Consider the following 24,439-nt stretch of genomic DNA (forward strand, 5'->3'; position numbering starts at 1 on the left):
TCCTGTGTACTTCACAGCCAACGAGGTCCTGCTGTCACTGCTGTAATATAGGGAGTGTAGCTGCCAATTTGCACGCAGCAAGCTCCGTAGACAGCCAGGAGATAAATAATCAGATAATCTGTCTTTTTAATGGTGTTAGGCGAGGAATGATTATTGGCCAAGACATTGGTCTCCAAAACAACACCATGGGATCTTCTGGGTCCTCCTGCAAGCAGGCAGAATAAAGCCGTAACACATATTGGTTTCATCTTGGTGCTAACTGTTTTGCTAATGTTTTCTGATGCCCAGAACATGTGTTGCCTTTTAATTTTCATAGAATCATAGAACAGTGCAGAAGGAGGCCATTTGGCCCATCGAGTCTGCACCGACAACAATCCCACCCAGGCCCTATTCCCATAACCCCACATATTTACCCCGCTTATCCCCTGCATTAAGGGGCAATGTAGCATGGCCAATCAACCTAACCCACACGTGGGAGGAAACCCACACAGACATGGGGAGAATGTGCATTCTCTGTAGATGCACACGTATGCGTGCGCGCACAGCCACCCAAGGCCAGAATTGAGCCTGGTCCCTGGCGCTGTGAGGCGGCAGTGCTAAGCACCATGCTGCCTCAAAATTTTTGTTTTCTCTTTTGAGCTTGGATTAATGAACAAGTCCACAACCTCTTAGCGATGATTTGTTTAGGCAACAAAGCCTGAACCTTGGACTGCAACCCTGTCCATACTCAACCATCCTTTCTATGGTTATGTTCCGGTAGTTACTTAGTTGCCCATGGTGCCAATGAGATCTGCCAGCTTCAAATGTGCTCTGTGCCTTGGGATGCCAGCATTTCACTGTACCCTGCTTGTGGAAGTGGCCTGCAGTGCTTGTTAATAAAACGACTCTTGGCAGGGCTAGTAACATATCTGTTCCAAATCTGGCCAACCTGACTGGGAATTGACGTTGGAGCATTGACGTACAGAGGGATCTGGGTGTACGGGTCAGAATCCCTGAAACTGGCAACACAAGTGGATAAAGTGGTTAAGAAGGCAAACGGTTTGCGTGCCTTCATCGGCCTGGGCATTGAGTATAAAAGTTGGCAAGTTGTGTTACAGCTGTGTAAAACTTCAGCGAAGCCACTTTTGCGTGTCGTTCTGGTTGCCACACCAGCAGAAGTATGTGGAAACTTTGGAGAGTGCACAAAAAAGGTTTACCAGGAGGTTTCCTGGCCTGGAAGGTTTTGGGTAGGAGGGGAGGTTGGATTGTTTTTTTTTCAGTGGAAAGACGGAGGCTGAGGGGCGACCTGATGGAGGTCTATAAAATGATGAGAAGCATAGACGGGGTGGATCGTCGGAGGCTTTTTCCCAGGGTGGAAAGGTCAAATACAAGAGTGCATCGGCTCAAGGTGAGAGGAGGAATGTTTAGGGAAGATGTGCAGGGAAAGTTTTTCAGAGGGTGGTGGGTTCTTGGAACGCGGTGCCAGTGGAGGAAGCAGGCGTGTTGTAGGTAAAATAATACCTCTGAGATTGTCAGTGAGTCAAAAAAACAGCAGCTTTGCTTTTAAAGCCCTGGCTCTTATTCCAGAGCTTTGGGAGAAACTGGTTCCAAACGAGGACTGCCAGAGCTCTCATGGAACACACATACAAGCGGGTGTTTGTACATAGTGAGTCTTAGTAACAAACGTGACATAAACTTCCAATTCTGGTCAAAGTTTTTGATCTCCCTTTCTCAGTTACAATGACTGCTTTGGCATCTCTGTCCTTGAAGTTACTTTTGTGTGATTAACATAAACAGGCAAGGCTTGCAGTGTCTGCAAAACAACATTCATGCCTGACAATCTGTCTCTATATTCACATCTGACCATTTGTCTTTATGAGAGTTAAAGATTGAATGACGTGAACAATTTTACATTAATGCCAGGAGTCATATAAGCCTGGGAAGATCAGTCATGCGGAAGGGTTATGTTTATGATATATTCTAGGTACAAAATGCAGTAACCCTTTCCCTCCTTCAAGGTACAAAATACATTAACGCTTTTCCTACTTTGAGGCACATAGAATGTTGCTATCTTGACAGCAACGGGAGGTGAACAGAGACATAGAAACTGCGTACGAGCAATAACTGGTGGATCTAAATAAGGATCAGGAATTGGCACAGGCTTGGTGGGCCGAAGGGCCTGTCCTGTGCTGTATTTGTTTGTCATTGGTACAGTAGGATTAGCTAGATGGAGGGTGGGCTATTTCTTGAAAAATGATGCACTTGCTCAGAGTATCCTCCTTGTTTCTGTACTAAAACTTCAAAATGGTCCTTTTGTCTATTCGTTCAGTCTTTATTTTGGAGAGTACTGATCAATACACGTGTGCAATTTTCAAAGGCTCTTCACTCTCCTCGAGGTGGTGGTTGTTCTTCATGCCTGCGTTTAGGCGAATGTATGTTGTAGAACAGGTGACCCTGAAAGACTCCCTACTTCCTCGAGCCGGATCATCTGAATTCTGCACCTTCAAACAAGGAATGCAAGGAACATGGAAGCTCGGAGCGGGAGGAGGCCATTCAGGCCTTCGAGCCTGCTCCGCCATTCAATCTAATCGGGATTGGGAAATCCATGCACATTTTCTCTCCCTCCCTGATCCTAGAGCCAAAGTATTTGAGTAAATTATGGCAACTCCACCGTTAGGCTCTCTTCAATTCACTATTTCCACACATTTGACACTTTTTGGGGTGAGTTTTCCCATTTTCCCCTGCTGTGGGAATAGGAGCGGACGAGGGCCGGGCCATGGAAGGGTCCATTGACCTCAAGTGGGACTTTCTGGTTTTGGAGCGAACCTGGCTGGAAAATCCCACCCCGAGTCTGGGAGGCCTCTGATCTGAGTGACTTTGTTTCATTTTGGGTATTGCATTTTCTGAATGAACTTTTCGGAGCTTTCATTTCTTCCCTCTTGGAATTAAATGGAGTAAAATTAACAGCCAGTGAGCTGAAGTGAGTGGTACCTTTTTTTCCATGAGATTTCCTTTAATCGCTTAAAGCAACAAAAAGGAAGGGTCTTAAATGGATTATTTTGTGACAAAATTTTCGAATTAAGTTTATTAGTGTCAAAGCAGGCTTACATTAACACTGCAATGAAGTTACTGTGAAAATCCCCCAGCCGCCACACTTGGGCATCTGTTCAGTTACATTAATGGAGAACTTAGCATAGCCAATGCACCAAAACTAGCACATCTTTGGACTGTGGGAGGAAACCGGAGCATCCGGAGGAAACCCACACAGACACAGGGAGAGCGTGCAGACTCCACATAAATGGTGATCCAAGCCAGGAATTGAACTCTGGTCCCTGGTGCTGAGAGGCAACTGTATTTACCACTGTGCCACCTCCATCGGTTAATTGTGAAATCTTGAATTAGAATCTTTTTCTAGTAGCTAATGAACCACTTGAGCAACAACCTGTATCCGTAGAGTGTCTTTAATATTAAAACTTTCCATGTTGTTATCTCCTAACCTTTTGGGGGAACTTTAATGAAATGCAGATCCCACTATACAAACCAGCTGAATAGACCCTTTTTAGGAATCATCTTTAATATCATTCCAAGGGCATTCACAACAGTAGCATAAATCATACAGCGCAGAAAAAGCCCATCAAGCATGCATCGATACTATCTACCTCACCCTGTCCATATCCCACACAATCTTATGCACCTGGGTTAAAGATCAGTAATCTGACTGCTGAATATGTAGAGACTGTTCTCAAACAGAGTGAGCTGCGTAAGTTGATCAGAGACACTGCATGCTGACTCTGGACGCAGCTCTCCTCTACCCCACATTAATGGTGAATCATCTTTGTCGTTGTAACGTGCTCGTGACTCTGCACTGCGGACGCACACTGACAGAGAGTTTCCAACCTCCCAAATAAACTAACAAACAAGCAGTTTCGAGTTAAAAGGTGCCACTGTGGCAAGTTGTGAAACTGAATTCAATGAATCCGCAATTTGTGATCTAAGGACCAGAAAGTTTTTAGGCTGCTGTTTTTAAAAAAAAACCCCGACGTGTTCACGACTTTCCACAGGTTTGGATTGGAATGACAAACCGTCACAGTCCATTGATTTATTAAGAAGTGGAGATGCCAGCATTTGACTGGGGTAGGCCTAGTATGTAGCCTCACGGCACCAGGTTAAAGTCCAACAGTTTTATTTGGTAGTATGAGCTTTTGTTGCTCTGAAGCTCGTGCTACCAATTAAGCTGTTAGACTTTAACCTGGTGTTGTTAAACTTTTTGCTGTGATTATCATCTCTGCCACGTGCCAGGAACGGACTTGACAACACCTCAAAAGCAGAGATAAATAATAAACCTCGCATTTCCAGCTTTGCTCATATCTCAAGAAGAAATAAAACAAAAAAGTCCCTCATTGCATGCAGAGCAATTTTTAGTGATTTGGAAACTTTTGCCCACGAGTATCAGGAAAGATTATGTTTTTTGTTTCGCTGCAACTAAAATTAGACATACCTCTTTGGTAGGTTTTGTTTAACTGTAATTTTTAAACATATAAAAAAATTAAGTTTCTACCTTTAAAGCCAGATGCATTACATAAATCACGTACGTCCTCTCAGTAACTTTTTTGGGCACCTTGAGATTGTGTGCACCATATAATTGTGTTCTATAATTGACTCCTTCTGTAACTCTTCAATTTATTTCTTACTAATATTACCAGCAGTGGAAAATCTGAGTAGAACTGGAAGAAGTGTAGTTGGTTTCTGTCACTCTGACTCATAGAATCCCTACAGGGCAGAAGGAGGCCATTTGGCCTTTCGAGTCTGCACACAGACAGTGACCCAAGCCGGCTATTGAACCCCAGTCCCTGGCACTGTGAGGTAGCAGTGCTAACCAGTGTGCCAACTGGTTTCAATTCCAGATTCTTTTTTTTTCATTGAATTCAAATTCTGTCATGGTGGGATTCGAACTCGGGTCCCCAGAACATTGGCTGAGTTTCTGGATTAATAGGCTACCGATAATGTCACTAGGCCATCGCCTGCCCCTCTCCGTGGCTTTGTTTTCTTGCTGCAAGTAAGTTGTTTTTAGGTTTCCAATGCTGATGTGATGAGTTTTTGACATTGTGTTCTACTGGATGCGTTTATAGGATTCTTGGGATTTAATTTTAGTGAAGGACCTTAAAGTGCTGCCTTTTTATCTTGAACTGTGTTTTTGGCAATAACAAACTATAAATTTCCTAACAAAAGACCTAAAGAAATATACTTGCTTTCAGTTGCGATTCAGAGGCAGTTCACTAGGTTGATTCCTGTGAGGAGGGGGATTGTCTTATGAGGAAAGGTTGGGGCCTGTGTTTTTTTGAACCCTTTTGAAACATTGAGGGGTCTTGATGCTGCAGTGACGTTCGTCCTCCTTGGGGCATCTCAATGCGAGGCCCAGTTTCAGAATAAATTAAGACTGAGATGAAGTGAATTTCTTTTCCCATGTTGTTGAATATTAACAAGGCTGAGACAGACAGCTTTTCGAACTATAGGGAAGTTTTAGGAATAGTCAGAAAAGTAGAAATTGAGGTAAAGATCAGGTCACATGTTCTTGAATAGCCAAGTAGTCTTGAGGGGCTATATGGCCTACCCCTATTTCTTACGCTCTTTTATTAAAGACTTGCTTTTATGTAGTCCCTTGAACAACCAGTTGCCAGTCTCAAAGCACTTTACAACCAATTAAGTACTTGTAGTCACTGTAATGTAGGAAACATGTCAGCCAACTTTGAACACAGCCAGCTCCCATGGTAGAGGTTGTATAAAGTTAATCTGAGGGAAACCATTGGACAGGACACTGGGAGGAGCACTCTTTTTCTCTTGGATAGTGTCGTGGGATCTTCTGGATTCATCCAAGAGAAAAGGCTTAATATCTTGTCTGAAAGTTCACGCTTCTGACAGTGCAGCACTCCCTCAGTACTGCACTGGAGGGTCGCCCCTAAAAGTTACACTTTTGTACCACGTTAAGATGTGCATGGAGCTGGCAGTGGCCAATTCCTGAGCAATCTGTTCTGGGGCACTGAGGTAAAGAATGTATCCAATCTACTCGGTTGCCTTTGACTTCTTGTTGCTTAGGTTTTAACTTTCCAATGACAATGAAGCTTGGCTGCCAACTTGCTTGCCCCTGTGACAGAGCACGTCGTGACTTTTGGCGAGCTATGCATTGTGTACACTTTTTATTTGAACGGAACCGTGTTCAACACCTGTTCATTAGTCCAGGTTTGGCTGATTGATAGGGCTGCAACTGATCTCTCTGTGTAATGGTGCAATCAACTTCAGTTATCTAATCTGCCAGAGAGGGATCATTGTTGAACTTGTTTGAACGCACAATGCTGTTTGTCACGAGAGAAGCTTTGGCTCCACTTTGTATGTTAGTCTCCCTGTTGGGGTTGCTTTAGGATTTGGATAATGGTGATGCGAGGGTGGGAGGGAAAGTGCATCCTTGTTTGAACACTGGCGTTTGGTTTGTGGGTGACCTTCTATGATGCAAATTTTGGATAATTACTCATCAATTTTGGTGTGAATTGGAAGCAGTGTTTTCCCTGCGGATTGAAAGAGTATTTCTTTGACATTCTGCCTAGTTTTTGCAATATTGTTTTGAAGAAAAGGGGATTCCTCAGTCTGTGTCTCACTCTTAATTCTCATGATTCTACAGGCTCTAGACTGGCTTCAGCCCCTCGAACCTGTTTTCCTCCATGCACTTCGATCATAACTCATTTTTAATCTTAGCTACGATCTAGTCATTTGGTTCTGCGAATACCTGTGTCAACAGAAAGCTGTTGATCTCAGTTTTTGCTTTTGAACTTTCAATAGCCCCAGGGCCTTGACATTTTTTTTATGTGGGAGGGAAGCTCCAGATTTCCACTCACCCGATTCATTCCCAGACCTTTTCAGTCAAAGCTTTCTTTATAGGAGCAGATATTGTCGAAGAAAAGGGCGCTTCGTTGCTACAGCAAGAGTTACTTATCCTTGTGTTTCAAAGCCCACTTCCATCATCTCCTTGTAACTTTTAACATACGTCACTGTACGAATTTCTCTTGTCTACAAATCTGCTTAGAAACTCTTTTTATTTAATGCAGTTATTGCGTTAATGCATGATCCTTTTTAAACCGTCAAACAGGAAAGTCAATTTGTGCGCAGCGAGGTCCTGATGACCAGATAATTTGTTTAATGATTAATATTGGTTGGGGTGCCAGAAGGCAACATTTAACGAGACTCCACGCAGTCACCCAAGGCCAGAATTGAACCTGGGCCCCTGGTGTTGTGATCACCAGGCAGAAATGTTCTCTTCCTGTTGGAGAACACTTCACTTCAGGAGTCACAGGCATTCAGCCTCTGATCTTTGGGTAAACGTTCTCCGAGGTGGCCTTCATGACACACACAGTGCAGAGTCGCTGAGCGGAGACTGATAGCCAAGTTCCACACACATGAGGACGGCCTCAACCAGGATCTTGGATTCGTGTCATACTGTCTGTAACCCCCACGCCTTGCCTGGGCTTGCAAAATCTCACTAACTGTCCTGGCAGGAGACAATACACATCTCTTTAACCTGTGCTTAACCCTCTCTTCACTCACATTGTCTGTACATAAGAACATAAGAAATAGGAGCAGGAGTAGGCCATCTAGCCCTTCGAGCCTGCCCCGCCATTCAATAAGATCATGGCTGATCTGTCGTGGCTCAGTTCCACTTTCCCACCCTCTCCCCATAACCCTTAATCCCCTCTCTTATCAAAAACCCATCAACCCGCGTCTTAAAAATATTTAGCGAGGCAGCCTCCACCACTTCAACGGGCAGAGAATTCCAGAGATTCACCACCCTTTGAGTGAAGAAGTTCCTCCTCAACTCCGTTATAAACCACACCCCCCCCTTTATGATTACCTGTAAAGACTCACATTCCAACCATTATCTTGTAAATTGAGTTTGTGTCTTTATATGCCGTTTGTGAACACAACTTCTCACTCACCTGATGAAGGGGCAGTGCTCTGAAAGCTAGTGGCTTGCGTACCAAATAAACTGGTTGAACGCTAATCTGGTGTTGTGAGACTTCTTACTGTGCTATGAGGTGGCAGTGCTAACCACTGTGCCACCGTGCCAGTTGGAGAGGATGACTTGGTCATGGTTCCTTCCCTATGTTGGTTTCCTCACCACCTGCCGTAGTTCCAATCTGGCAGCAGTGTCCTTTTGGATCTGACCAGCTCGATCAGTGGTGCTGCAAGCCACTCTTAATGATGGATATTGAAGCCCAGAATATTTTCTGCACCCTTGCAGTGCTCGGTGCTTCCTCCAAGTTCAATATGGGGGGGGGGGGAGGGTCAGTGGTTGTACTATTTCATCAGCGATTATCAAATGTGAGTCTTTGATCGCCTAAATTTTTGTCCATCAAGATGGAAAGTAAGCAGGTACTTTGTCCGTACGTTTCGATAAGTTTTGTCATTTTGTTTAGTCATATCCTGTACATAATTCTGATATAGAGCCTCTGTCGTAATATTCAAATCATTATTTGAATAATACTGAGTAATATTCCTTATCTTGTGAAGATCCAATTTTGCTGGTCGTTGGTTAAGCAAGATAAAGTCAGACACTTCCTCAATATATAACAGATCTTTTTAATTAGTTGTGGGTTGACTTGCTCTGTAGATTGCCATTATTTAAATTTTATCTCACAAAACATCCTGCTTCCGTTACCCTTGCTGACCTCCATTGGCAGTTCACCCTCGTCTACAAATCTCTCTACTATCTCATCCTCCTTACTCCATGTCCTAATATCAATGTACAAAGCAGGAGTAGGCCATTCAGCCCCTCGGGTCTCTTCCATCATCTGATAACTAATATGATTGTGGTGTCACCTCTACTTCCTGCAAGTGTGGACTCCATTGCCAATCAGAATCTATCCAACTTGGCCTTTAAAAATATATTCAATGAGTTTTATCTCAACAACACCCTGGGGAAGTGAATACAATGGAGAAAACTTCTCATCTGTCTTAATCGGAAGATCCCTTATTTTAAAAACTCTCGTTCTGGTCTCCCCCACAGTGCAAAACGTTCTCTCAGCATCCCTGTAAACTCCAGTGGTACGGGGACAACATTTTCCTCTTAAGAACACTACTACATGCCAGGATCAGTAAAGTAAATCTCCTCTGTACTGCTTCTAATGTAAATATATACCTCCTTGAGCCAGGGGTTCAAAATTGGACACAGTATTCCAGATGTGATTTTTCCCAGCACCCTGCTCAAATATAGCAGAACTCATTCACCTGTTCAGTATGGGTCTATTGTGCTTGCATTTCTGTGGAGTTGTTTTTTTTCATATTAGTGTTGCAAGTAGGCTTAAATTAACACTGCAATGAAGTGACTGTGAAAATCTCCTAGACGCCACACTCCTATTCAGGTACACTGAAGGAGAATTTAGCATGGCCCAATGCACCTAGCCAGCATGTCTTTCAGGAGAAATCCGGAGCACCCGGAAGAAATCCACGCAGACAGAGGGAGAACATGCAGACACTGACCCAAACCGGGAATCGAACCCGGGTCCCTGGCGCTGTGAGGCAGCAGTGCTAACCACTGTGCCACCATGCAGTTACTTAACATAAGAAATAGGAGCAGGAGTAGGCCATCTAGCCCTTCGAGCCTGCCCCGCCATTCAATAAGATCATGGCTGATCTGAAGTGGCTCAGTTCCACTTTCCCACTTTCTCCCCATAACCCTTAATTCCCCTGTCTATCAAAAACCTATCTACCTGCATCTTAAATCTGTTTAGCGAGGCAGCCTCCACCACTTCAACGGGCAGAGAATTCCAGAGATTCACCACCCTTTGAGTGAAGAAGTTGCTCCTCAACTCCGTTCTAAACCGCCCCCCCTTTATCTTGAGGCTGTGCCCTCTAATCCTGCTGTCCTTTCTGAGCGGGAAGAACCTCTCCACCTCTACCCTATCCATCTCCTTCATCATCTTATACATCTCAATGAGATCCCCCCCCTCATCCTTCTAAACTCCAATGAGTACAAGCCCAGTCTATTCAGCCTCTCTTCATAGTTCAACCCCCTCAACTCTGGTATCAGCCTAGTGAACCTCCTCTGCACTCCCTCCAAGGCCAAAATATCCTTGTGTAAGTGCGGCGACCAAAACTGCACACAGTACTCCAGCTGCGGCCTCACCAGTGCCCTGTATAGTTGCAGCAAGATCTCCCTACTTTTATATTCAATCCCCCTCGCTATGAAGGCCAGCATCCCATTCGCCTTACAAGTACAATCAGTACCTGAGCCTTCTGACCTCTTCCTTGCACTGTCCAGAATTTTCCTCTAATTTCCACTGCCTTCCTGACCTGTATCCACTTTTTTTATGCTCTTTAAACTTGAGGCTCAAGACTCTGGGAGACCTAGCCTGAATCTGGACCAAATTCCACTCACTCGTTGCCCTGTTGTGCACTGATCTACATTAGCTACAGGTCTGGTAATACTACAACTTAAAACTCAGATTGTTCTGTTCAATCCCTCAATGTAATCTCATCCAACCCTACAGTATTCCATGGTCTTTCTTTAATGAGCGTCAACATCGATGCACTCATTGTGCATCTCGTGCGAAAAGACTGCAGAAGAAAACCTTGTCAAGCATCACACTATCTCTGTGTGTGTTCCAATTTTAATCACCCCCATTATTGGTGGCTGTGCCTTCATCTGCCAAGGCCTCAGGTTTGGGAGTTCTCTCCATTAGCATCCTACCAGCCCTTGTTTGCCCTCTCTGCCCTTAAAAAAGGTGCTCATTAATGTCTGCTTTTGTAATACTATTTCAAGACAGTGTGCAAATGAGCAGTAACTAGGATGCAAAGCAGCATGTGAGCAGCTGTAGTGATGTGTGTGGGATTTCCAAAGGTTCCTCAATTCTTTTGAGTAGGTGTCTCTGCTGAGCCATCCTGTAACTGTCCTGAACTACCCGAAACTCCACATGGTTCAGCAACACTGAGAGATTGGTGAATCTCTGTAATGTTGGCACAGAAGGGTAGGCAATGGCCTAGTGGTGTTATTGTTAGACAATTAATCCAGAAACTCAGCTAATGTTCTAGGGACCTGGGTTCAAATCCCACCATGGCAGATGGTGGAATTTGAATTCAATAAAAAAAATCTGGAATTTCGAATCTATTAATGAACACGAAACCCATTGTCAGAAAAACCCTGGCAACTGGGGATGGGCAATAAAGGCTGGCACACCAGCGCCCACATCACACAACTGAATTTAAAAAAGACAACACATACCTCTTTCACAGTAAACCTTTGGCCACCTGTCCTAATGGCACTTTTGTAAATTTGTCAAATAATCTGGGATATTTTAGTAAGTGAATGACGTTATGTAAAAGTAATCTGTAAAGGAGTGTTTACTGACCCTGATCGCTGCAAGGCTAATGGGAGAGGCAGTGGAGTAGTGGTATTTTCACTGGACTATTAACCCAGAGACCCCAGGGTATAGTGCGCAAGAAACAATTGTACACTAATAAAGAAAAGTCTATTTATTAGTCACAAGTAAGGCTGACATTAACACGGCAATGAAGTTACAGTGAAATTCCCCTAGTCGCCACACTCTGGCACTTGTTTGGCTCAATACACCTAACCAGTACACCTTTCTGAATGTGGGAGGAAACTGGAGTACCTGGAGGAAACCCATGCAGACACGGGGAGAACATGCAAACTGGGGACCCAGGTTCAAATTTACCGTGGTGGAATTAAATCTGGAATTAAATGTCTAATGATGACCATGAAAACCATTGTCGATTGTTATTTAAACTGGTTCACTGGTGTCTTTTAGGGAAGGAAATCTGTCATCTTTACCCAGTCTGGCCTACCTGTAACTTCAGATCCACAACAATATGGTCAACTTTCAACTGCCTTCTGAAGTGGCCTAGCGAGACACTCAGTTCAAAGGCAATTAGGGATGGGCAATAAATACTGACCCAGTCAGCGAAGCCCACTCCCCAGCACTGATGTACTCATACAATGCAATATACATTTATGTAGAAATTACAGCAGTGACTTTCTGCACTGAAGTATAAACCATCTGCTTTATCTTAAATTCTGAACTGTTTTTTACTTGTTAGAAATGTCCTGAAAACCTGAGAGATCGAATGGCAAAAGTACCTGAGTACAAAGATGTCTTTTTGAGAACAATTCCCCTCCTGCAATGGAATAAACATGCCACAGAACAGGAGTATAAAAGACTGAGCAGATATAACGGAGCTCATGGATGGAATGTAATTGGCTATGAAGGTACGTATTATCTTTTTTCTATTAAATTGTATCAAATGAAAAATTTGCAAATAATTATTGGAAAAATAACAACCTCCTTACACACCTGCCTTTTGCAGTTATCTAATGCAGAGAAAAGTATGTCTTTTGTAAAGGTTGCAGGCACCCTTCCCTCAGTAATAGTCTGGCCGTGCCGTCTGAGTGCTTGTTTTATATTTCACTTTCCATTCTGAACGATGCGCGTTATTAAGAAAACAAGATGGCTCCGGAGTGTGGTGACTTCTTGCAAGCTCTTCCCCAGCATACCCTCGTTCTATATTTCACTCTCGTTATTACTGTAACATCACATCCTGCACCCTTTCCTTCACTGTGCGATATACTTTGTCCATATAGTGCGCAAGAAACAATTGTACACGAATAAAGTCTATTTATTAGTCACAAGTAAGGCTGACATTAACACTGCAATGAAGTTACTGTGAAATTCCCCTAGTTGCCACGCACTGGCGCTTGTTCGGGTCAATACACCTAACCAGCACGTCTCTCTGAATGTGAGAGGAAAGCAGAGCACTTGGAGGAAACCCGGGAGTATAATGTTAGCAAGTGTGAGGTTATCCACTTTGGCAGAAATAATAGTAGGAGGGATTATTATTTAAAGGGCGAAAAGCTGCAGCATGCTACAGTGCAGAGGGACCTGGGGGTCCTTGTGCACGAGTGTCAAAAACCCAGTCTGCAGGTGCAGCAGGTGATCAAGAAGGCGAATGGGATGTTGGCCTTTATAGCGAGGGGCATGGAATATAAAAGTAGGGAGGTCTTGCTGCAACTGTACAGGGTACTGGTGAGGCCACAACTGGAATACTGTGTGCAGTTTTCGTCGCCGCACTTGCAGAAGGATATATTGGCCTTGGAGGGAGTGCAGAGGAGGTTCATTAGGCTGATACCGGAGATGAAGGGGTTGGCCTGTGAAGAGGGACTAAATAGACTGGGTCTGTGCTCGTTGGAGTTTAGAAGGATGAGGGGGGATCTTATTAGAGATGTAGAAGATAATGAAGGGGATGGATAGGGTAGAGGTAGAGAGATTCTTCCCGCTTAGAAAAGATAGCAGGACTAGAGGACGCAGCCTCAAGATAAGGGAGGGGGGGCAGTTTAGATCGGAGTTGAGGAGGAACTTCTTCACTCAAAGGGTGGTGAATCTCTGGAATTCTCTGCCCGTTGAAGTGGTGGATGCTGCCTTGCTAAATATATTTAAGTCACGGGTAGATAGGTTTCTGATCGACAGGGGAATTAAGGGTTATGGGGAGAAAGCGGGAAAGTGGAACTGATCCACTTCAGATAAGTCATGATCTTGTTGAATGGCGGGGCAGGCTCGAAGGGCTAGATGGCCTACTCCTGCTCCTATTTCTTATGCTGTTATGAAACTCATGCAGACATGGGGAGAATATGCAAACTCCACACAGACAGTGACCCAAGGCGGGAATTGAACCCGGGTCCCTGGCGCTGTGAAGCAGCAGTGCTAACCACTGTGCTACCATGCCACCCAATACATGTGACAATAATAAATCAAATACATTTATTTGCTTTCTAAGATCTAATGGTGTGTGTATGTATCTGTGTGTATATATATACTCTTTGATTTATTGTCACATGTGTTGGGATAGAATGAAAAGTATTGTTTCTTGCGTGTCATACAGACAAAACGGGGGTGGGATTTTACAGCCTCGCTTGAAAGTGACCAGAAATTCCCACCTGAGGTCAACGGACGTTTCCGTTATCCGCACCTTGCCCACTCTGATTCCGTTGCAGGAGGGGTGATAGGATTGTGGTGAGCATACTGTACATAGCGAAGGATAGAAGAGAGTGCACAATGTAATGTTAGAGTCCTGACTAGAGTGTAGAGAAAGGTCAACTTAGCGTGAGGTAGTTCCATTCAAAAGTCTGACGGCAACAGGGAGGAAGCTGTTCTTGAGTTGGTTGGTACGTGACCTCAGACTTTTGTATCTCTTTCCCAACAGGAGAAGGTGGAAGAGAGAATGTCTGGAGGGTGGGATGGGGTGTGTATGTAAAGATTGACCAACATTGCACGTGGATTTAAACAGACACAAAGTGACATGGCCAACAGTTGAAAAGTAGCATTACAATGTGCAGTTAAATCCTGCTTTCTCCAGGGATTAATTATTTAAGGTCATCTACCAAATTGTCACGTTGTTGGTTTGTGCATCATAATTCTTGGTCACTTCGAGGCATCTCCAAACTCCCTGTCCTGGGCCTCGGTTCCTCCCTCTGCGACTGAATCCTGAACTTCCCAACCCACAGACTGCACTCAGTAAGGATAGGCAACAACACCTCTTCCACGATCATCCTCAACACCGGTGCCCCACAAGGCTGTGTTCTCAGCCCCTTACTACACTCCTTATACACCTATAACTATGTGGCCAAACTCCCCTGCAACTCGATTTTCAAGTTTGCTGACGACACCACCATAGTGGGTTGGATCTCAAACAATGATGAGACAGAGTACAGGAAAGAGAATCTGGTGAACTGGTGCGATGACAATAATCCCTCGCTTAACATCCACAAAACAAAGGAGATTGTCATCGACTTCAGGAAGTGTAGTAGAGGACATCAAGGGAGACAACCAAGTAGAAAGGGTCAAAAGCATCAAGGTTTTAGGTGTCCAGATCACCAACGCCTTGTCCTGCTCCCCCCATGCTGACACTGTAGTTAGGCAAGCCCATCAACACCTCTACTTTACTTTCTCAGAAGATTAAGGAAATTTAGCATGTCAGCTATGACTCTCCAACTTCTCCAGATACAATGCTTTCTATGGTGTGTCACAGCTTGGTACGGCTCCTGTTCTGCCCAAGACTGCAAGGAAGCACAAAAGGTTGTGAACAAAGCCCAATCCATCACACAAACCAGTCTCCCATCCATTGACTCTGTCTACACTTCCAGCTGCCTCAGAAAAGCAGCCAGTATAATCAAGGACCCCATGCACCCTGGACATTCTCTCTTCCATCTTCTTCCATTGGGAAAAAGGCACAAAAGTCTGAAGTCACGAACCAACCGGTTCAACAACAGCTTCTTCTCTGCTGTCAGCAGACTTTTGAATGGACCTACCTTATTTTAAGCTGATCTCTCTCTACACCCTAGCTATGACTGTAACACTGCATTTTGCCCTCCTTTCCTTCTCTATGAACAGTATGCTCTATCCGTATAGTGCGCAAGAAACAATACTTTTCACCGCATGCTAATACATGTGACAAATCAAAACAACGGTCACTCTTTAAGAGATGGTTGCTTTGCTGACGTGTTGCAGTACATTGTAACAGTAGAGTCACTGCAGTCCTGTGTTACAGACCTGAAGGATGCCCTGAGCTATCTTAACACTTCTGCAAATGCCTTCATGTTTGATGACTGGGAGGAAAGACCAAATAAAACTTCCAACTGCATTCGTTGTGCTGTAATTGGAAATGGTGGAATCCTGAATGGTTCTCGGAAGGGTGAAGAAATTGACCAGCACGACTATGTGTTCAGGTATGTGTCTATTTCTGTCTCAGCTGGGCTCACTTCAGTTGAGAATTGAAACCCAGTGTGCCAATGTGAAAGGAAAAGTCAAAACTCTCTATTTTATCTCTTGGCTCTTAAGGTTGCATATCCAACTTGGGCTATCACCATGGGCGGCACAGTGGTTAGCACTGCTGCCTCACAACACCAGGGACCTAACGCTATCCCAACTCTTGGCGGTGGAGCTGGAAAGTAAACTAAATTAAATGCCAGTCTTACAGATATGAATTGTGCATGTTTCTATATTAATTTTATATAGTGGTGTAGTGGTATTGTCACTGGATTAGTAATCCAGAAGCCCAGGGGAGATGGTGGCTTTGTGGTATCGTCACTAGATTAGTAATCCAGAAACCCAGGGTAATACTCTTGGGACCCAGGTTCGAATCCACCATGGGCACGTGGTAAAATTTGAATTAAGTTTTTAAAATAAAAAAGGAAAATTAGAAGTCTAATGGTCATTGCTGAATGTCGTAAAAAACCGATCTGGCTCTCTGATGTCCTTCAGGGAAGGAAATCTGCCACCCAGATCCGGTCTAGTCTAGATGTGTCTCCAGCAAAGTGGTCTGAAAAGTCTGAACAAGACACTCATTCACGGGCAATTAGGGATGGGCAATAAATGCTGACCCAGCCAGTGACAGCCACATCCCATGAAAGAATGAAAAGGACAATTAGCAACACTGGTCAGATCCAACGTAGTTTGAAGAGTGAAAGAAAAGAATTAGCTGAGTTAAGAGATGGGAACTTGTAAGTTGAAAAAGTAGGAGAGGCCAGGAGAAAATCTAGCGATTTTTAAAATGGCACGTTGTCTACTTGTCCAATGCCTTGTTTATTCTATGTTTTATTTCTAAATAGAGTGAACGGAGCCATTATTAAAGGATTTGAGAAGGATGTCGGAACTAGGACATCATTCTATACGTTTTCCACAAACACAATGAAGAACTCCCTTGGAGCCTACCGCCATGTAGGGTACACTGGTTTACCACAATCCGCGGTAAGATGTTCCCTGCCGATCAATTGCGTGAGGCTGATCCATGGCGCAGAACCTTGGTGTCAAATTCGATTCTGAAATGAGCTCCTGGCCACGTGTAAGAACAGAATGTAAATGTCTGGGGTTACAGGAATAGGGTCTGAGTTGGATTGTGGTCGGTGCTGACTCGATGGGCTGAATGACCACCTCCTATAGGGCTTTTAATGAAAAAAGCCCTCTCAGTTGCAGCCTGGTAATAAAGATATTGCCAGTCCAGCTTCACAAGCTGACTTTTATTCTCTTTTACAACTCCACGTACACACGCCCAGTGCCACCTGTAATCTTTTTATATACTCCAATGTGTGCTATTAAACAATTAACATACATATTGAGTCTAAAGTGGAAGGTTGCAGTTAACCCATTCGTAATGCAAGAGAAATAAGCCATAGGCCATTCAGCCCTTCAAATCCAGCCCTCTGCTATCCAGTGAGAACACAGCTCATTTTCTACCTCAGTGTGATTTTTTTTTCCTAAATTAGCCTTGATATTTTTAATGTGTAGAAATCTATCAATCTTGGTCTAGAAAATAGTGAGTGAGCCTCTACAGCCTTCTGGGACAGAGAATTCCAAACGCTCGCCATCATTTGAGTGGAGAAATTTCTCCTTGTTTCAGTTTTAAATGACCTGCCCCTTATATCCCTGCTGTCATCCAGACCAACTATTTCAACCTCTGCAAAGAGCCTGATTCTATCCCTGCTTCTATAAAAGTCCATATCTGTGCCTTTCCTTATCTCCAAGCTTGACTATTCTAATGCGTTCCTAGCCGACCTCCCACATTCTACCCTCCCTAAGCCTGAGGCCTGCTTACTCCTGAAAATCCCATTCACTCATCACCCCCTGTGCTCGCCGACCTACACTGGCTCCTGGGCAAACAGCGCCTTGATTTCTTAAATTCTCCTTCTTGTTTTCAATCCCTTCCCTATCTCTTGTGATCTCCTGCAGCCTGATTTGAGATCTCTGTCACCTCTGGTAGCGTAGCACACCATTCCCTCAGTGCTAGCCTGATTGGGTGTTTGAGGCTGTGGAACCACAGCCTGAGTTGTCACACCGTGGGTGGGACTTTCCAGCTGCGCTCGCTGGAAAATCCCTGCCTGAGATCTGCGGACCTTTTACAGGGTCTGTATCCCACAGCTATGATTCCCATGGCAGGCGGGACAGGAAAATTCCAGCCTCTATATGTCGATGCAAGAGCAACAACACCATTGATTTGGTCGCAAGAAAATAATTTTGCAGACGTGAGGAAAGACTTCTGAACACAATCGCATAAGGAGAGCAATTAGATTGGGGGAAGAGGTAGCATATCTAAAGTTTATTTGTTAGTCACAAGTAAGGCTTACATTAACACAGCAATGAAGTTACTGTGAAATTCCCCTAGTCGCCTCACTCCTGCGCCTTTTTGGGTCAATGCACCTAACCAGCACGTCTTTCAGAATGTCGGAGGAAACTGGAGCACCCAAAGGAAACCCGTGCAGACATGGGGAGAACATGCAAACTCCACACAGACATCGAACCAAGCTGGGAATCGAACCTGCGCTATGAAGCAGCGGTGCTAACCACTGTGTCATCATGCCGCCCCAGGGTAATGTTCTGGGGACCCAGGTTCAAATCCCACTGTGGCAGATGGTGAAATTTGAATTCAATAAAAACCTCGAATTAAACGTCTACTGACGACCACAAAACCATTGTCAATTGTTGGAAAAATCCATTTAATTTACTAATGTCCTTTAGGGAAGGAAATCTGTCGCCCTTATCTGGTCTGGCCTACACGTGACTCCAGATCCACAGCAATGTGGTTGACTCTTAAATGCCCTTGGGGATGGGCAATAAATGTTGGCCCAGCAGTGATGCCCACATCCCTTGAAAGATTTTTGAAAACCAGTAATGTTGGGCCATTATTCCAACCTGTGCTGGGCATGGGATATGATCTCGTGATGCTGAAACAAGATTGGTTTTAGAAAAGTGGTCGATCTTTATGTTTTGCAACGTTACAGTTGAAGGCTTTGATTTTTATCATTCATCTTGTCAATTTGTTTTAAAAAATGCCTTGAGAAACCAGTCTTGGCAAATATTACACCATAATGAAGTTTATCAAGTAAGGTAGAATTCTAGAATGCATTTCATGACTTTGCGATGTCCCAAAGAGCTTCACAGCCAGCGGAATAATTTATTCAGGGGCAGTCATTGTTGCAATGTAGGAAACATAGCAACACATGTATACACAGCAAGATCCAAACAGAATGACAATATGAAACTCTGATAATCTGGTTAATATTGGCCAGGACACAGGTGATTTTCCCTGCTCTAGTTCAAGATTGTACTAAGGGATATTTTACATCTAACTGCAAGAGCAGAAAGGACCTCGGTTTAATGTCTCGTCTGAAAGATGACACCTCCAGCAGTGTGACATTCCCTCGGTACTGCACTGGAGTGTGGCACTGGATTTCATGCTCCGTAGTATATAAAGCGCACAGATTTCCATTCCGTAATTGTGTTTGTTAAAGTTGAGGATCAAGTTACAGGTTGGGTTGAAATAGGAATTTTTCATCCTCACTTCGTATGGACCGGGGGGTAACTCTGCCTTGAGTAAGACAAACTGGGTTTCTTTCATACACTTTGTTTCTTGCGTAGGGTCTGCATGTTGTTCTCTTGTCCTCCAGGTGCTCCAATTTCCTCCCATAGTCTGAAAAGACGTGCTGGTTAGGTGTATTGGCCCTGCTAAATTCTTCCTCTGTGTACCTGAACCAGAGTCTGGCTGGCAACTAGGGGATTTTCACAGTAACTTCATTGCAGTGTTAACGTAAGCCTACTTGTGACTCTAATAAATAAACTTTAAAAGGGGAGTTTATAAAATGTAAATCACTTCATCTCAATATATTGCAGTGGCAATATTAGGGGGCAATTAGAGCCAGATAGAGTTGACAAAGTAATTACTCACTGATGCTATCTTGAAAAATGATAAAGTATTTTTGATAAAAATTAATGTTCTGATTTGAATAATTACTTTGTTCTGCCATGCAAGTAGAATACAGATCAAAGATCAATATTTATCGCCCCTGTCGACAACAAGAATTAATTGTAATGTGTATGCACTACTTATCTCCTGTAAACTAGGAGTGGCTGTATTAGCGATTAGTCATTACAAACTCCGGTCTATTATTAATTCATTAATTATGAATTACTAATAGTGAATAATGAATTATCTGTTAGTAGTGATTCATTTTGGTGGGACAAACTTGAATGTGGATTACAGGGTCAATGGCAGGGTTCTGAGGAATGTGGAGGAACAAAGAGATCTTGAGGTTCATATCCACAGATCTCTGGAGGTTGTCACTCAAGTCGATAGAGCCGTGTAGAAGGCTTATAGTGTGTTAGCGTTCATGAACAGGGGATTTGAGTTTACGAGCCATGGGGTTATGCTGCAACTATACAGGACCTTGGTGAGACCATGTTTGGAATATTGTGTTCGGTTCTGGTCACCTCACTATAAGAAGGATGTGGAAGCATTAGAGAGAGTGCAGAGGAGATTTACCAGGATGCTGCCAGGTTTGGAGGGTAGGTCTTAAGAGGAAAGGTTGAGGGAGCTGGGGCTTTTCTCTTTGGAGTGGAGGACAACAAGAGGCGACTTGATAGAGGTTTATAAGATGATGAAGGGGATAGATAAAGTGGACATGCTGAGCCTACTTCCTCGAGTGGATGTAGCTGTTTCTAGGGGCATAAGTTTAAGGTTCATGGTGGGAGATATAGGAGGGATGTCCAAGGTAGATTCTTTACTCAGAGTGGTTGGGGTGTGGAATATGCTGCTTGCTGTGATAGTGGAGTCGGACACTTTCAAGCGGTTATTAGATAGGCACATAGAGCACGCCGGAATGATAGGGAGTGGGGTTGCTTGATCTTGGGTTTGGACATAGAACAGTACAGGCCCTTCGGCCCTCAATGTTGTGCTGAGCTATGTTTCTATGTTTAATTGAACCAACTCTATTTCATTCTCCGCATAACTCTTTATATTTTTTCTGTTTTGCGAAGGAAACAAGATACATTTTTCTCCCAGACCATAACCGAGATTACTACCTGGTGAAAGCCTCCATAACACACACACCCATAAAGAAGGGATCTGACAAATCCAACAAGTAAGTTTCTCTTGTGTTTTATATATTTTTCTCACTCCACTGGCTCATGCATCACTCTGGTCAGATAACTACTCCTACTGCAATTCGAGAAAGAAACATTGCTTTCTTAGCTAAATAACATTTGAGTTTTATATAATGCGCTGACCCTCCAAATGTGACTGAACTGTCTTAAGTTCGTAAGATACAGGAGCAAAATTAGGCTATTTGGCCCATCAAGTCCACTCCGTCATTTGATCTTGGCTGATATGCTCCTCATCCCCATTTTCCTGCCTTCTCCCCATAACCCTTCAACCCTATTACCAATTAAAAATCTATCTAATTCCTCTTTGAATGTACTCACTGTCCCAGCATCCACGGCACTTTGGGGTAGCGAATTCCACAGATTCACAACCCTTTGGGAGAAGTAGTTTCTCCTCAACTCTGTTTTAAATTTGCTGCCCCTTATCCTAAGACTATGACCTCTCGTCCTAGAATGCCCCACAAGAGGAAGCATCCGCTCCACGTCTACTTTATCCACACCTTTTATCATCTTGTATACCTCAATTTGATCTCCCCTCATTCTTCTAAATTCCAAAGAGTATCGGCCTGAACTGTTCAAACTCTCTTCAAACAACAAACCCCTCATCTCTGGAATCAATCTGGTGAACCTCCTCTGAACTGCCTCCAATGTCACTATATCTTTCCTCAAATAAGGGGACCAAAACTGTGCACAATATTCCAGGTGCAGTCTTATCAATGCCGTGTATAGTTGCAACAACACTTCCTTACCTTTTTATGTTCTATTCTTTTAGCTAAAAATACCAATGTTCCACTTGCTTTCTTTATTATCTGCTGTACCTGCATGCTAGGTCTTGAATAGTTTGGATAAATTCAGTTTCTGTTGTGGGACCAAGCCCCATGAGGACAAAAATCTATCCAAGCACAATCTAATCACCATTATTATCTTAACTACCTTGATTGACTCATTGTTAAATTTACAAACGTAAATGATTGACTGCATGAGTCATAGAATCCCAACAGCCCACAAAGAGGCCATTTGGCCCATTGAGTCTGCTCCGACTCTCCAACAGAGCATCTTATCCAGGTCCACCCCCGGAACCCCTCACATTTACCCTGTTAATCCCCCAAACCTACACGTCTTTGGACACTAAAGGGCAATTTAGCATGGCCAATCTGCCTAAGCTGCACAATTTTGGACTGAGGGGGAACTGGAGCACTCGGAGGAAACCCATGCTGATACGAGGAGAATGTGCAAACTCCATACAGACAGTCACCCGAGACTGGAATTGAACCTGGGTTGATTGGCCATGCTAAATTGTTCCTTTAGTGTCAGGGGACTAGCAGGATAAATGTGTGGGCTTGTGGGGAATGGGGCATGGATGGGATTGTTCTTGTGCAGGCTCGATGGGCCAACTGGCCTCCTTCTATAATTCTATCCACTGAATTGTTTTCCCCACACATCTAATCCGGTTTACAGCATGGAAACAGGCCCTTTGGCTCAACTTGTCCATGCTGCATAGTTTTTATCACTAGGCTAGTCCTAATTGCCCGCATTTGGCCCATATCTCTCTATACCCATCTTACCCATGCAACCATCTAAATGCTTTTTAAAAGACTGCACTCTTATTGGTCGATCAGTGATAATAATCTCTTAACCTTTTATCACTGACGAAGAGGCAGCGCTGCGAAAACTCGTGATTCCAAATAAACCTGTTGGACTTTAACCTGGTGTTGTGAGACTTGTGAGGATAATTGGAGTATGGGTGGATGTGAGGGGGTGAGGTTGAGAGTGTAGAATGGTGGATGTGGGATGGGGTTGTGGGTGGTGGATGTGGGATGGGGTTGTGGGTGGTGGATGTGGGATGGGGTTGTGGGTGGTGGATGTGGGGGCGGGGGTTATGGGTGATGGATGTGAGTGGGGGGTTATGGGTTTGGGGTGGTGGATATGAGGAGGTGATGGATGTGGGGGGGGTTATGGGTGATGGATGTTGGGGGGTGGTTATGGGTGTGGGCTGGTAGTTGATGGATGTGGCGGGGGGGTTATGGGTGTGGGGTGATAGTTGATGGGTGTGGGGGGGTGGATATGAGGGGGTGATAGTTGATGGGTGTGGGGGGGTGGATATGAGGGGGTGATAGTTGATGGATGCGGGGGGGGTTATGGGTGTGGGGTGGTGGATATGAGGGGGTGATAGTTGATGGATGGGGGGGTTATGGGTGTGGGGTGGTGGATATGAGGGGGTGATAGTTGATGGATGCGGGGGGGGGTTATGGGTGTGGGGTGGTGGATATGAGGGGGTGATAGTTGATGGATGGGGGGGGGTTATGGGTGTGGGGTGGTGGATATGAGGGGGTGATAGTTGATGGATATGAGGGGGTGATAGTTGATGGATGGGGGGGGGGTTATGGGTGTGGGGTGGTGGATATGACGGGGTGATAGTTGATGGATGGGGGGGTTATGGGTGTGGGGTGGTGGATATGAGGGGGTGATAGTTGATGGATGCGGGGGGGGTTATGGGTGTGGGGTGGTGGATATGACGGGGTGATAGTTGATGGATGGGGGGGGGTTATGGGTGTGGGGTGGTGGATATGAGGGGGTGATAGTTGATGGATGGGGGGTTGGTTATGGGTGTGAATTGTTTTGGCATTGGAGGCACAGAGAAATTTAAAACTGAATTTATTTGTGATATTGGGCGGAGATCTAAAGGTAATGACTTTAATATCTTTGTGTGTCTTAGGCCACCAACGTTCTTTGGAGAAAACACAGGACCTGAGAAATTCAAGATGTATCACCCTGACTTCATTCGATATGTTCGAAACAGGTAAAAGGAGATTTTAATTTTGTTAACAGGGGTGGATGAGTGAGGCCTTTGAGAAGGTATCGACAACTAATTGTTGTATTTACGCTTGTTTAAAAAAAAAATCAAGTTTGCAAATTTTTCCACAGAATTTGCACACATTCCGGTCGACTGAGTTCATTGTGCCAAGACTCCCTTCGAACTTGGTGCTGTTATCTTGCTTTAACTTGGCTAAAAGACCATTTGCCAATGCCAACTTTTCCGTGACCTTTCACCCACAATTGAACTCCATTCTGACCTGGAAATGCACTGAAAGATGTCAGTAGTTTAGGATTTAGCTTGACACCAAATATGCTAAAGAAAACAGCAGTGTTAATGAGTGAAGCCAACCCAAAAATCAACATGCAAACCAGCTCCACCTGACCTTGGACTTCTGGCGACGAATCAACTTTCAGGCTTCCTGTTTCATAGAATCGTAGAATCGCTGTAGTGCAGAAGGAGGCCATTCAGCCCATCGAGCCTGCACTGACAACAAGCCCTATCCCCTGTAACCCCACACGTTTATCCTGCTAATCCCTCTGACAGAAGAACAATTTACCATGGCCAATCAACTTAGCAGGCAAATTTTTGGATTGTGGGGGGAAACTGGAGCACCCAGAGGAAACCCATGCAGACATGGGTAGGATATGCAAGCTCTGCA

At 44.3% G+C, this 24,439-nt stretch overlaps 1 protein-coding gene across 4 annotated transcripts in view; it reads left to right on the top strand.

The window, feature by feature from the left end:
- The window catches only part of st6galnac (ST6 (alpha-N-acetyl-neuraminyl-2,3-beta-galactosyl-1,3)-N-acetylgalactosaminide alpha-2,6-sialyltransferase), a 76,172-nt gene that overhangs the window by 42,879 nt on the left and 8,854 nt on the right, over nt 1-24,439 (top strand). For all 4 annotated transcript variants that reach the window (XM_080209470.1, XM_080209471.1, XM_080209472.1 and 1 more), the window contains exons 4-8: nt 12,082-12,250; nt 15,583-15,760; nt 16,643-16,781; nt 20,841-20,944; nt 23,680-23,763. In XM_080209470.1, the coding sequence (XP_080065596.1) occupies nt 12,082-12,250; nt 15,583-15,760; nt 16,643-16,781; nt 20,841-20,944; nt 23,680-23,763 (674 nt within the window). The remainder of the gene's footprint in view (nt 1-12,081; nt 12,251-15,582; nt 15,761-16,642; nt 16,782-20,840; nt 20,945-23,679; nt 23,764-24,439) is intronic.

This window comes from Carcharhinus amblyrhynchos, chromosome 21 (genome assembly GCF_965287045.1).
Source record: "Carcharhinus amblyrhynchos chromosome 21, sCarAmb.v2.hapA, whole genome shotgun sequence".
NCBI classification, from domain to species: Eukaryota; Metazoa; Chordata; class Chondrichthyes; order Carcharhiniformes; family Carcharhinidae; genus Carcharhinus; species Carcharhinus amblyrhynchos.